Source organism: Mauremys mutica, chromosome 4 (genome assembly GCF_020497125.1).
Source record: "Mauremys mutica isolate MM-2020 ecotype Southern chromosome 4, ASM2049712v1, whole genome shotgun sequence".
Lineage (NCBI taxonomy): Eukaryota > Metazoa > Chordata > Testudines > Geoemydidae > Mauremys > Mauremys mutica.
The window spans coordinates 134,150,054-134,164,391 of record NC_059075.1 but is presented as its reverse complement, the minus strand read 5'-3'; the positions used below and the strand labels follow the sequence as shown (position 1 = coordinate 134,164,391).

Below are 14,338 nucleotides of genomic sequence, written 5' to 3'. Positions count from 1 at the left end.
GTTTAGGGTCCCCGAGAAATCTAGAAGCCTTCTACTAACCTCCAATTGACTGACTGTGGGTATTTGCCTGTAACTGCAACAGGAGGTTTGTCATAGTACAGAACTATTTCACAGTACAGAAAAGTTCCAGATGGATTGGTGGCTCAGGGCAGAAGAGGTCCACCAAGAATAGTTTGGTTTTTTTGGGGGGGTGGGGGGGGGGAGGTATTGAACAAACCACCTGCACAGCAACAGCTCCTATACCCCTACTCTTTCACGTTTAACTATGCCCCTCCTCCATGACAACTTGTACGTTTTGTGACAGTGCAGTGAGTTTTAAAATGTCATGACAAATCAATGCCCCCACTAGAGCTGGAGGAGGCTGAAGTATTACAGCCCCCTTGCAAAGAGCTTTCCTATGCCCACCCCACTCTTACTGAGATGCAGCTCTAACCAGCTTGTAGCTCTCCAGTAAACCTCTCATATCTGAACACTAAATGAAAATCTCAATTACAAGTCTGCTGAGCCCCTCCAATGTCCCAAGGTGGACTTTTTATGACTATCACTATCAGGAGAAAGACTGACGGGAAGATTGCTAGCTAGAAGAGGTGACAGCACAGTACCAGGAAGTTCAATTTTAATTGTCAGAGTGTTGAATCACTTCTAGTACCGTACTTCAAGGTCAGCCTTCACTAGTGCATTCTGCTTTTTATCAGTATTGGTTTCGTACTGAGACATTCACAAGCATTGGGATTTTGTACACCGGGAAATCTCACAAAGTGACGCCGATGAGGGTTTAGATTATAAACAGTGGTTCTCAAACCGTCAGTCACACCCTGTTATAACAGGGTTGCTAGGACCAGTGTTAGACTTTCTGGGGGTCTGGGGCTGAAGCCCTCAGGCTACTGCTTCAGTCTCACTTAAGGTCATGTAGCAATTTTTGTTGTCAGGAGGAGGTCCCGGTGCAATGAAGTTTGAGAACCACTGGATTAGGAGAATCCCTTGAAATGGATTCAAGTGCAATTAAGTCTGTCACATGCAGCTAATGAAACAAGACAAAAGCTAGCTCTGGAAAAGACAAAAGGTGCATCTCTGATTAAGTGCAGCCCAGACTAATGCTCAAGTTACCATTTGTGAAGTTACATTCCAGCCATCAGCATCTCACAAGTTAGTGGTACGTTTAGATGAAGCAGAGAACACATGATGTGAACAGGCAAAAAAAAGTGCATCAGTTAAATAAGCATATGCATCTATCTAGTCAGTCTACAATTACAGAGAATGAGGTATCACAAACTAAGATGGGCATAGCTTAGAGAGTTGATAAGATTCATTTTACATCTGCTGCCATGTACCACGATTTTAATATACACTAAAAAAGGCAGACAATAACTATGTCCGCTACTGACTCAGAAGAGAAAACAAGCAGGACAATCATGTTAAACTACAGTAGTTACATAGGATCAGTAATCAATCCAGAAATATTAACCCACACAGTTATTCATTATGCAACACCACGACTGGCTAAAAAACAAACAAGGAAAGATCAAATGCAACTATAATGACTGGAAATGTTTGTTTGCTAGGCAGGTATCTAGGCTATAAAGTGTATCATTAGACCCGGGGTTAGGGAATCCATACGTTAGTTGTAATTCAATAGCAGTAACTTGGCTACATTGTGATCTACAGGCTTCAGTTAATGCAGCTGGAACTCTGATCTTTTTTAAATCAAATGAAAATTAGAGATGGCTGCATTTGAATTAACCTTCCACAAGTGAAAATGACCACCTGCTATGACACCAATATACTCGAGTTTTATAAAACACACTGCTCCATCTCATTTCACCCCCCATCTCTAAAAATACCTTCTTCACTGGGGTGTTTGTGGGGATTAATTTCTTAGTGTCTAACTTCTGCAGTGTTAAGACCACTTTATAATACACACACACACACAATCAAAGCCATTCAGGTAAGCATTCTATTACAGTATGTGACTATCATATAAATTTGCATTAGAATGACATCTACTGGTGTGACTCTGTATTGCATACAGGCCTAACTCCAACTATCAATTGATCCAAACCATCAGAATCAATCTAGAAAGTAGTAGATGCAAGTCTTTCAAGGAAACTCTTGAAGTGTTCTCGGGCTAAGACAGGTAAACTCTGCTAAAATACAGGAACTTGGGTTTCCTCCCCACTGTTCAACTTTGTATGAGCATAACACAGCTACACTTCTTTACAAATTGTTTGATTTACCTGCAAGTAGCAGCTCATGAATTTGTTGATGGCTCCAGTCGGTTAATCAGACCCTCGATTTGCTCTGCACCTGAAAAACTTGCCCTTAACTGTGGTATTTGCAACACAAAATTATGCAGCACATCATATTGGGGAATACTGGGGAAGTAAATTAACTTCCAAACACAAGAAATACTGTAGTGATTGTGGGGTCATTCATATCTATTTTAATAAAAGCTGCTACCTGAGAAAGATTTTTCAGTTTGCAGCACAAGACTGTCACAGAATCCAGACCTCTTGCTACAGAATCTAGTTTATACTTGCCAGAGTAGACATCTATAGCCAGGCAGCCAATTCAGATCACAAACTAAAAACAGACATGAAATAATTAAGGGAACAGATCCTGGGTGCATAAGCAAAATTGCCTTGGAGAAATGGCTGCTTGTCCCCCATATCTGGCACAAAACTAGGACAACTCAATTTTTCTATTTTTTGCTAAGCAACATCAGAGGCCAGAGACCATCCTGTTTTACTGTAAATGATTACCTACCTACACACTAGGATCTGAAACAAGAAAGAGTACATTGACCTTATGAGAACTTTGTACTTTAGGGAGCAGCTATGGATATCCCATATTTTATTGTCCTGCTGGAGAATTCCCCATGAGTATTGCAAACCATGCCAAGCTGGTGCAGAGTGCTTGCCACTGGGGTTAAAAAAAAAAAAAAAAAAGAGCATCAATAATCATGAAGGGCTGGGTCCTCCAACCTTTTTAATATAGTTATTTCAGTCTCACACCACATGATTCTTCCTAGACTAGGTGCATTTTAGCTGCTTCAACTTCATATTACCCATAATGCAAGATCAAGTTCTATAGGTGAGTCAAACCAAGTTGTCTTAATGAAAGGGAGGCCCCATATTACCAGAAACCTACTATGGGTGCGCCCTTACTGAAAGCATAAAGGGTACCAGTGGTACTTCCAAGCTGCCATGGAACCCAAAAGGCCATGTTCTCCTCCGGAAAGAACCATCAGCCTCGCTACCAAATCCTGCAGCAGCAATCACCTCTCCCATCACTTCTGTGAAGTCAGACTGATTTCTTAGGACCTAGTCTACTTCCCATAACCCATTTTCTAATCAGGATTATCTTCAAATCTGTCATAGCAGGAGCCAGAAGGCTTAGTGGTATAAGTTGTTGCTTTGCGTCTCTCTGATATTAGCTTCCACACATTCAAATGATACAAGGAAGCAAACACAATGAGATTTTCACCTATTTTATTATACACAAAAACATGACCAGAGAATTCTACTGAGGAGGCTGACCACGTCCACGACCGAATCCACCTCTCTGCAAAACAAACAAAAAACCAAACACACAGCATTAGAAGTTTGGCCACATCAGCAATTGAAAGTAGCACACAGCTACCAAACCAAATATTAAGTACATTCCAAGTGCACTGAATCATTGTTTCCCCGATGTGGAATTCTGTACTTGAATCACAAGAACCATTCATTTTGCCTGCCTTTCCTATCAAGTTCATTGAATGAAGACTAAAGGACTTGTTTTTGAAGTTAGTTACCATGTGTACTGAGAGAAAGATGGAACTCTCGCTTGTCAAAACACAGCTCCTGGCTTTATAATCTATGGTGTGGCCCAAGCCCCGCTGACCCAAAGTCTGACAGACTAGGAATTCAACCCACTTCTCTACTGTGAGTTTAGTGCAGTGGTTCTTAACCTGCGGCCCATGTAACACCCTCAGGGCTGTACAGGTTGTCTATATATTGTGTGGATGTGGCCCACAACACAGAGAACTGTGCATGCAGCCCACAGTGGTAAATAGGCTAAGAAACACTCATGTATTACCTCCAAGCTAGTCTGCCTAAACTAATGCTCTATCAAAGTGCAAAGCAACCCCTTCATCAGGAGCTCCCACAGTGCTTCACAAATACTAAGCCTCCATCTCACTTCTGAGATGAGGTAAGGGATATAGAGGTTGACATATTAATACAATTTAGCAGCACCTCAAATGAGAGGCATTAAGTGAATTACCGTACACCTTCAAATTTAAGATAGATGGGGAGGATAACAGATCAAGTTGAAAACCGAAGGAAAATTTAGCATGACAAATTCCAATTGCAACTTGAGTATTGTGGCAGATCAACAAAGCTACTACTTTTCCAAAAAGGGTGCCATAGAAGAATCAATCACAGATGATCATGGCCTCTGTAGTTTTCTTTCACCTGAAAGATCAGACAGATACTGGGGGCTCTCTACCCAGTACTGATCAAATGATCAATATCACATCAGAAGACCTTCAAGGAACACTCATGTGTTGCCTAGCCAAGTAATTACCTCAACCAATGCTGTTTAGCATGTGAAGTCTGATATGATTGTTGTTTAAGTGGTGTGACTCCAGGCTCAAAAGGAGCTCCATCGATAGGTAGTGCCGTATGCCGTTGGAACGGCAACTGCCAGCCATTTAAGGTAGTGAATAAGTGATGAATGCATTGTGAAAATATACCATCTCTTCCAGGTACAGCTTTAGTTAAAGCATTTCTAAAGCTTTAACGTAGGGAACCAAAAAAAACAAAACCAAAAACCCACCACCCTCTCTCAAATGCAGATACTTACAAATTGGAATTCAGTAGCTGCTCCTGCACCAGCCTCAGCCTTTTTGTCAGCACCAACTGGGAAGAGAGAGAAAGAGCTATTCTAGAAAACTACAAAACAGAGAATCTACTGCCTGGGCTTTGAGTACAAACTCTTATTTAGGATAAACTGTCTTTAGCACTATCAAATGTTTAAAACCTTGGAATGTGCACACCATAGGCTACAGATAACTTCCACAATGCCATCTTTTTACTGCAGTTTCAAGTTATGGCAATAGGAAACATTATGCACACAGGAAAAAAATGCACCAACCCAGCTTACCATGTAAGCATAACTGCAGTGCAGTGAGAGCATATTGATAAAGAGACCCTAGAATCACCAGGGAAGTGGAGGCTTGAGACCTCAGACATTCATCACAGAAATTAGCATGTTGCACATCTAAACACTGAAGACATTTCTATAGAAGAAATGTAAACTGCACAAATGACAAGCTCTGTCTGATTAACTCATACTTGAGCTCGACAGGATACTTACGTGGAGCAGTACTGCGTCTGTAGGTATCTCTGTCAGCCTCTCCCCGAGTAAGACGAGCAGGGCGTTCACCTTCCAGACCTGAGAGTCACAACAGCATTGTCAATCCAAGGAATCCAATCTAAAGAGGCCTCAATTATGCTACAAGTGAGATGGTGTGGGGAGCAGGGCCAGCTCCAGACCCCAGCGCGCCAAGCGCGCGCTTGGGGCGGCGTGCCACGGGAGGGCGGCAGGCGGCTCCGGCAGACCTCCCGCAGACCTGCCTGCGGAGGGGCCGCTGGTCCCGCGGCTCCGGTGGAGCATCCGCAGACATGCCTGCGGGAGGTCCCCCGGAGCCGCGGGACCAGCGGACCCTCCACAGGCACGTCTGCAGGCGGTCCACCGGAGCCGCGGGACTGGCGACCACCAGAGCGCCCCCCGCGGCGTGCTGCCCTGCTTGGGGCGGCGCAAATCCTAGAGCCGCCCCTGGTGGGGAGGCTTTGATACAGGATCAAAGGGACATATTATATGCTCAGGCCTTATCAGGCCACAAATGCAGGCAACTAAATTTTAAATGCAGTTCTCCATCATGGCCACGCTAATAGACAGTCTTATAGATCAGTATCTCTCAAAATTTCAGGAGTCTGATTTGTCTTGCATACCCCAAGTTTCACCTCCCTTAAAAATGACTTGCTTACAAAAAACAGACAAAAATATTTCCTCATTTTTACCATATAATTATAAAACAAAACAACTGAAATATAAATATTGTACTTACATTTCAGTGTATAGTATATAGAGCAGTATAAACAAGTAATTGTATGAAATTTTAGTTTATACTGACTTTGCTAGTGCTTTTTATGTAGCCTGTTGTAAAACTAGGCAAATATCTAGATGAGTTAATGTACCTCCTAGAAGATCACTGGGGGATACGTGTACCCCTGGTTGAGAACCACTGTCCTACACCATCAAGCACCAATGCTTTATTGTTGTGCCAGTAAAACTCTGAGTAAAGGCTGGTGGGTGGATGGCTCACCACAAACTGACATACAGTTTCAAGCATATTGAGAAATGCACAGCTCCCTTATTGCTCCTTTCTGGAGGAAGAAAATTGCCTATTAGAATTCATGAAAAAACTAATCATCATGTTTAGGTGAAGGGAAAACAAACGATTCTACCATAGCGAGGTATCCTAGTGACACTTCTATAGGGCACAACCTCTGAACCGGCCTTCTGCTACCATCCACTTCTTCTCACTCCTCTGAGCAAAAAGGGCTACGATTTGGGTAGTTATGTTCTCTAGGAAGCCATGGGCACTATGGCACTGAATCCTGGCCCCTCTCTACCCTGAAACTTGCAATCAAACACTATTATACACATAACATGGTTACAAACACTTGAGACTGTGGTATCAAATACACAGCAGTACTCTAGAGCACAATTAGCACACTTTAAAATACCATTTTCCTTGAACAGAGAAAGCATATTATAACCACACTAGCTATTACACCTGGACAATGGGTATAGCTCTATCAGTGTTGTAGTTACCATTTACGTTGTAGAGTGTATAGGGATTAAGACTTCTGCGCTATACACACACACTGAGGTAAATATGGCAATAGCCAATTTACCTTCACTAGAGGAACTCAAAAGCAAATTTTAGCCTGCAAGTTTCACACACACTTCTGTAAATCACAGTATCTCACAGGAAAGATGAAAGACAAACCTGGGATCTTACGCTATGTCTACACTACACAGCTTTTAATGCCACAGCCATGCGGCTAAAAGTCACACAGTGTAGCTGCTGGTTGTCAGCTCTCCTGCCAACAATGCGCTGTTCACACTGGCACTTGTTGCAGCAAAACTTATGTCTTTGAGGGGGTAGGAGGAGGAGGTGCTAAACACCTCTGAAAGACAAACATTTTGTTGTTCAATTGCAAGTGTAGACATAGCCTTAGAGACCCAGTAACAAGTGGCATTAAAAACACATTTAAATCCTGTCAACACTGGTCAAGGCATCTTCCTGGCAAGAATTTAAACAGTTTGCTCAAAAGGCACTACAGTTTCTCTGGCTAACATAGAAAGGTCTTAAAGAGTTACATAGCTCAGTGGTTTGAGCATTGGCCTGCTAAATCCAGAGTTGTGAGTTCAATCTTTGAGGGGGCCATTTAGGGATCGGGGCAAAATCAGTACTTGGTCCTGCTAGTGAAGGCAGGGGGCTGGACTCAATGACCTTTCAGGGTCCCTTCCAGCTCTAGGAGACAGGTATATCTCACACACATTTGGGGCTGAGCATGTAGTTCAGCAGTAGTCAAATGAGCTACAATGCAACTTAAAATCAGTGAGGCACTTCCCATCTCAAGAATAAAACTGTAGTACAGGCACTTCTAAGTGGTAGGGATGAGGGTATTCTTGTTTGAGGGCAGATTACTCTTACTGTGGACAAGTGGCAGCCCCCCCATGCAGAAGTCCCACTTTCTCCCACCTCAAGGGAGAGCCAAAATTGAGAGTCGCTGCAGGCCTTGCAATATCAACTTTTGCAGCAGTTTCTCTCCTCCATCCAGGAGCTATTCTCAAATTTATTGCCACACCCAGATACCAAGTTGGGCCTTCAGAAGTTTAGCTGAGTTTGCAGCAACAAGTCAAGGTACATCACACTGAAATATAGTCAACTTAAAATAAAATGGTATTTCAGGAAATACACCTGCCCCCTGTTCCCTGGGTAACTTGTGATTGTAAAAGCACATTTTTTTATGTTTTAATGTTTCTTCCCCCTGTTACTGTGTTACATAAATGAACAGGGGAAACTGACTAGACAGAGACAATAGCAAGGAAGTCAGAGTGCTTCCAAATGCACAAAGCAAACAAGTCAAAGAAAGAGAATTATTCACTTTCAGTTTTTGTAATCTTCAGTGTTACAAACACCTAAAGGCATGTTCAGCAGTATAAACTGAGGGAGGGTGTCAGAGTTTAAGGCCAGTAAAGGCTACTAGATCTGGTCAAACCTCCTGTTGATGGCCTGTGATATACACTACCCAGCACCCACAAACTAACCCAACAACCAAAATCAGACTCAAGTGTCCTTTAATCTTCCGCACAGTGGCAGAAAAGAGTGTGGCGGTGATGTGTGGGGTTTGGCCATAGCTGTCTAACATTATGCTTTATTTTTACTATAGCACCTTTTCACCACAGAGAATCCCAAAAAGTTTTGCAAGCCATTCATACAGCTCCAATGAAACACTGCTACCTAAGAAGATGAAGTGGCAGGCCACCAGCTAGTGTGCAGCACACTGCATAACAGGGGTGAAATTTTAATCAACCCCAATTTTGTTCTTTGCATGTCATATTAGCCATCCTAAAATAAGCCTCTTGGAAGTACATGAATGGACTAGATTTCAGGGGTCTGTAGGAACCATTAATATATTTTGTATTTATGTACTGCCTTTGAATATTTCAGATAGACAAGAGCAATCAATGTGTATAGCGTAAATGTGTATTTTCATTTTGCAAGTACATCCCTATCTAGAAGGATACTTTTAGCTTCGAAAAAAAGAAGCTAAGTGGTTTGCAACGATTTAATAGACAAGGCCAGAAGGGACTTTGGTGATCATCTAGTCTAACTTTCTGTGTAACACAGGCCACAAGACTTCCTTGAGTTAATTCCTGGTTGAACTAGAGCGTCTCCCCTCCCCCCTTGATTTAAAAGTTACTACAGATGGAGAGTCCACCACAACTCTTGGTAAGTTGTTCCAATGCAAGTTACTGTCAAAAAGTTGCAACTTACTTTAGTATGACTTGGCCTAGTTTCAACTTCCAACCATTATATCTTGTTTCACCTTGACCTCTGTCTGCCAAACTCAAGTCAAATTTCTGTTCCCCATCTAAGTGCTTCTAAACTAATCAAGTCACTCTGTAACCCTTGTTAAGATAAACAGATATAGTGAAAGATTCAATGAACTCAAAGACATGTTTTCTAATCTTTTTATCATTCTTGTGGCTCCTCTCTGAACCCTCTCAAAACTTCCTTTTTGATCTGTGGCCACCAGAACTGGACACAATATCAAGTACCTGTCACACCAGTGTCAAACGCAGAGGTAACAGAACCGCCCTACTCGATATTTTCCTTTATATAGCAAAAGATCGCATTTGCCCTTTTGGCCACTGCACGGCACTGGGAGCTCACATTCAGCTGATTATCCACTATGCCCATACAGTCCAGCAACCTCAACTTTAATTTACACTGTTATTCGCCCCCACCCTGTATCACCCATCCAAGAATCCCACAGTAGCTTACCTTTGGGCCGCGGTCTGCCAGTCTCGGGGCGGCTACGGCGCAGGGTGGCAGGCACAATTTCAGGGGGTAGATGAAGATAATCACGCAAATACTGGATACCCTCATTGGTCAGATACCAGTAAAAGTGCCTCCAAGCAAACTGCTCCTTCACATAGCCACGTGATTTCAGTGACTAAGGAGAGAAATTATGGTTAACCTTAGTTGCAGTTGCAAGTGGATTATTACATGAGCATTTGATTGTGACCACCTAACATCTTTAAATACTACCAGCCAGACCACTGCAGTAGTTTATTGGGGGTGGGTGGAGAACGGACAACTAGACATAGCTCAGAAATACATGTGAATGCACAGGAAGACGCAGTATCTTCAACATATTAACTATTCACATTCCATGAGACTAATAATTCAAGGGTCATTATGCAAATCTGAACTAAAATGATGCTAAAATCATAGGTTCAGAGAGAGGATTATGAATTTTATGCTTCACAATACAAAAGCTTTCTATGCAGTTTGTGTATGACCGATGAAGTTAGCATGAAAAAACTAGCAGTCTGGAAAAAAGGCAAATTCCATTGGAGCTTCTGTTTCTCTCTTTAAACAAAATTAAGTAATGTCAGGATTACTCAGGTGGTGCTCAATGCACCAGCTTCATGAGGTCCCAAAACATTAATTAAAGTTGTTTTTACAGCCCAGTCCATAAATTAATTCTTCATACCTGCATGGCTTTCATGACATGGAGGTTGGGCACATTCTTGTCTGCCAGCTCTGGGTGTTTAGGCATGTGAACATCTTTCTTGGCCACCATCACTCCCTCCTTAAAAAGGAGTTCGTAGATGGCAATCCGGTTCTTCTTGGGCATCAACATCTGGACAGAGAAATCAATAGTTAGTAGACTAGCAGTAATATATTAGTGTGTTGCTAGATCTAATAACTAGGTCTGTGTTTTATTTTAAGCCATCTGATTCCATGCTGGACCTGCAGTAACTCACTGAACTAAGCACTACCACCTTTAACCATATTAGAAATTATGGGAATCCTTACTGCACCTTAACTGGCAAGATACATATAAGTTTGCTACAAGATCACATAGTTAAGCTGCTCAGAAGCCCATATTATGATCCACAAGGAAGAGCAAGCAGAGTAAACTTTTTGATGACAGTTATCTTTGTAGTGTAGATGGACCCTAAAACAGCATCTCTGCAAGTACACCTTTAGCTGTCTCCACAGACTATTTCTATTGCATTTAATTCAGTTTTCCCAATAATAAATGCTACAGACAATTCCTTCACACACTGAAGCCAGTCAAGGGACACAGGGAGAATAGTCTTTATTTTAATTCTTAACAGGAGCAATTTTGAACTGTGCTCTGCAACCACACTTAGGCAAACATCTGCTATAGTCTTTGTCAGCTAGTGCAGAAGGCAACAGCAAGACCAAGAGACAGTAACACGTGTAGTGGAATGACTTAGTAATATTTGTACAATATGCATCCTACATGTTGGACACCTAACAGAACTCCCACATAACTACATAGTGTGGATTATAGGCACTGCAATTGGAATAACTTTCAAAGATTAGGAACCCCTGGATGCTTCACTTCTAAACTGATAGATGGGGGAAGAAAATCCAATAAAGTGGGTATGCTATCAGGATAGCACCTAACATGTATTTTCTTATGGTAATCCCACAGTTAAGGTGGCCCAGAAAACAGTAACTGCCCACCACTGGACACAGTGACCCAAAAAACCCCCAAACAAACCATTTTGGCTTGGGCTACTTCTTTCTGATTAAGATTTGCACAGCTACAAAACCAAAGCTTGTAAGTGTTAACTTTTTAAGACCGGAAGCACTCAACAGCAAAAATCATCATACATTCACAGAACATCTATATAAAGAGGAAACAGGTCCCACATGCATGGGAGCCATGAAGAACCCATCACTAAGCAACAGGAAAATAGCTCTTCAGCACTTTGGTACAGAGCAGCATGTGGAGGTGCTCAACTTGCTACCCAGTCTCAATCGAAGACTAAAGTCAAACTAGACCTTTCCATCCCCTCCCTGCAGTCCAAAGAAAGCAGGACCTTCTTCCATACCAGCAGGATTAAAGGTGCTCAGTTTAGAAGGGGGTAGAAAATGGAAATCGGATTTCCCAGTTTAGCCTTTACTAATCCCCCTCCCTCCAGTTTAGCCCATACTAACCCACCCCATCCCCTCTATCCCCACACCTGGGCCCTACCAAGGGCACAGCATAGCTTCTCCCACCCTCCCCAACAGCAGCCCAGGCCCTCCTTCCCCCCCCCCCATATACAACCAGCCTTCCAGGCCCCGATCTCCCCCCTCCCCCTTTCTGAGGGCCAACGGCCGCCCCTAGGCCGCAAGCTCCCCCGCCCAATTTGCGGCCTAGCTCCCGTCACCGCCCAGGGGCCCTCCCGCGAAATACCCCCGTGGGCGTGTGGCGCAGGGGGCCCGCCCGCCGCCGAGAGCCAAGCCGGGGCCCCCGGCCGCAGGATGGCGGCGATGCGAGGGAGATGAAGCGGCCGGAGCCCGGACTTACCGTGGCGGTAACAGTAAGCCCGAGAGCTGGAAAGGAAAGAGCATGCGCGGGGCGCCCTCTTCCGGCTTGCCACGAAGGACCCCACGCAGCTGCGGCATAAGCGACTAATCGAGTGCCGGAGGGAAATCGCCTTAGGACCCCTCTCCCCGAGCAAAGCACGTGGATGACCTGCAAGCGCCTGAGTGGAAATGCCACTTATGTTCTTGTAGAGGCCGGGGAGGGAAGAGGTTTAAGTGGCTTTTGATGTTGGGTGCTTCACTTTTTTTTAATATACCTAGTTTAAAAGAACAGGGTCCTGATTTCCAGAGCTGCTGCTCTATTGAATCCAAGGAGAATTCAGCCCCTCTGACAGTCTAGCCAAGTCTGTACCTCACGCTGGGCACTCAAATCCAGAGACCCGTTAGGCCATATTGAATTAATAACGACATCGGTCCCCCCAGCAAAATGACCTGCCCTGCTACTCTCAGATCCCATCCATGTGTAAGGAGACTGTTGCCCCCTTACTAACATTCAGTGGGGGTGTTTGGTTGCTAGCTCCCAGCACTAAAAAGGGAGCGGTCGATGGGAAATCAGGAGCCTGAGACTGACAGTCTCCAGGAACAATGTGGAGAGGCCAGTGCTTCAGGTCAGCCTGATTGACAGGGCGGGCAGGCTAATCAAGGAGTCAGGAGGGGTCCCGTCCTCCGTTGGAATTGTCTGAGTCAGATGGAGTGGGGCCGAGCTAAGGAGAGAGCAGGGGCCCAAGCTAAGCTGATGGGAGAGGAGCTGCAGCCCAAAAAAAAGCCAGAGCACAGCCCAGAGAGAGCAGCCGTGCCCTGGGAGGAGAGCTGCAGCAACCAGAGCCAGAGGGGCCAGACAAGCAGCCCAGGAAGCAGATGAGAGCTCAGAGCAGAGTCACAGAAGCAGCCTGCAGAGCAGCCCTGCCCTGGGAGCAGAGCGGTAGCAACTGGAGCCAGAGAGGCCAGAGAAGCAGCCCAGGGAGCTGAAGTCAGAGCAGCAGCAGCAGCCATGCTGAGGCGGAGTGGAGCTGGAGCTGGGGCAGTCCAGAGCCAGGTGCGGTGAGCAGCTAGGGAGAGCGAGGGGGACCCCGGGCAGTGGGCCCAGCGCAGGGAGATACCTCAGCCAAGAGGCCCTGCAGGCCAGACTGGGAGGGGGATCGTAACCCTGACAGGGCGGGGGTGATGCTGGAGAGAAGGGTCTTGCCACCCAGAGCCTGAGAGTGTGTGGCCACCGCCAGAGCAAGTGTCCGACCCGCAGCATCTCTGCAGCACAGCCAGGACCTGAGAAGGAGGCCTGGGACCTACAAGGAACAGACTGTGAACTGCCCTGACGTTTCAGAGACACTGTTTGTGATGTTCCCTGCCACAGAGCAGGGTGATGTGTTTTCCTGTAACCTTTCCCATTTTTCCTTATTCTTTTTTTAAATTAAGTGTTAATTAAATAACTTGTATTTGCTTTAAATTGTATGATGTGATCAGTGGGTCAGGGATGTGCGCAGTGCAGAGGGAGTACCCCGGAGTGGGGACACCCTAGCCCCTGTCCTAGGTGACCACAGCAGGGTTGGGAGTCGAGCCCCCTAGGAATCCTGGGCCCAGCCTTGTTGGGGTTACGAGGACTCTGCCAGACAGGAGAGTGGAAGGGGAGTCCTCAAGGGCAGGGAGGCCTCTGGGTAAAGGAAGTGGGAGCGAGGACTCAGATCCTTTCACTAGCCCACTTCACCAGGGTAGTGCAGAAGCCAGGAAAGTTCCCCACAATAGCGGGACCATTCCCCCGCTTACACATGGTAACAAAGCACTGTCATCTGCGGCATGGAGCCAGACAAGTCATCTCCTGCCCCCAATCCTGCAACTGGACCCCTGCACCCACGAAGCCCCATTTAAAATCAGTGGAGCTCCATGCAGACACAGAATAGCCCACCCTTGCTTATCCAGTTACAGGATCGGGGCCAGTGTTAACACAGATGTCACCTGTCTTCTTTGTAACCGGCCTAAATCAGACCCCTCTCTGATCCTCTGGTCTAGTCAACAGAAATTCCTGAGATTTCGGGTATGTCAAAGGCGATATGGGGGCTATAGCAGCATAACTATGTTGCTGTAGCTCTGCTGGCATAATACCGTAGTGTAGACGTAGCCTATGCCAATCATAGAATCATAGAA

At 45.0% G+C, this 14,338-nt stretch overlaps 1 protein-coding gene across 1 annotated transcript; it reads right to left on the bottom strand.

Moving 5' to 3' along the window:
* Positions 1-3,471: 3,471 nt before the first annotated feature.
* Positions 3,472-12,339, bottom strand: RPS10 (ribosomal protein S10). Its single transcript, XM_045013431.1, has 6 exons — positions 12,183-12,339; positions 10,344-10,493; positions 9,629-9,800; positions 5,359-5,436; positions 4,846-4,901; positions 3,472-3,561 (listed from the first exon to the last, which is right to left on the bottom strand). The coding sequence occupies exons 2-6, from the start codon at positions 10,491-10,493 to the stop codon at positions 3,520-3,522; spliced, it is 498 nt and encodes a 165-aa protein (XP_044869366.1). The 5' UTR covers positions 12,183-12,339; the 3' UTR covers positions 3,472-3,519.
* Positions 12,340-14,338: the final 1,999 nt, after the last annotated feature.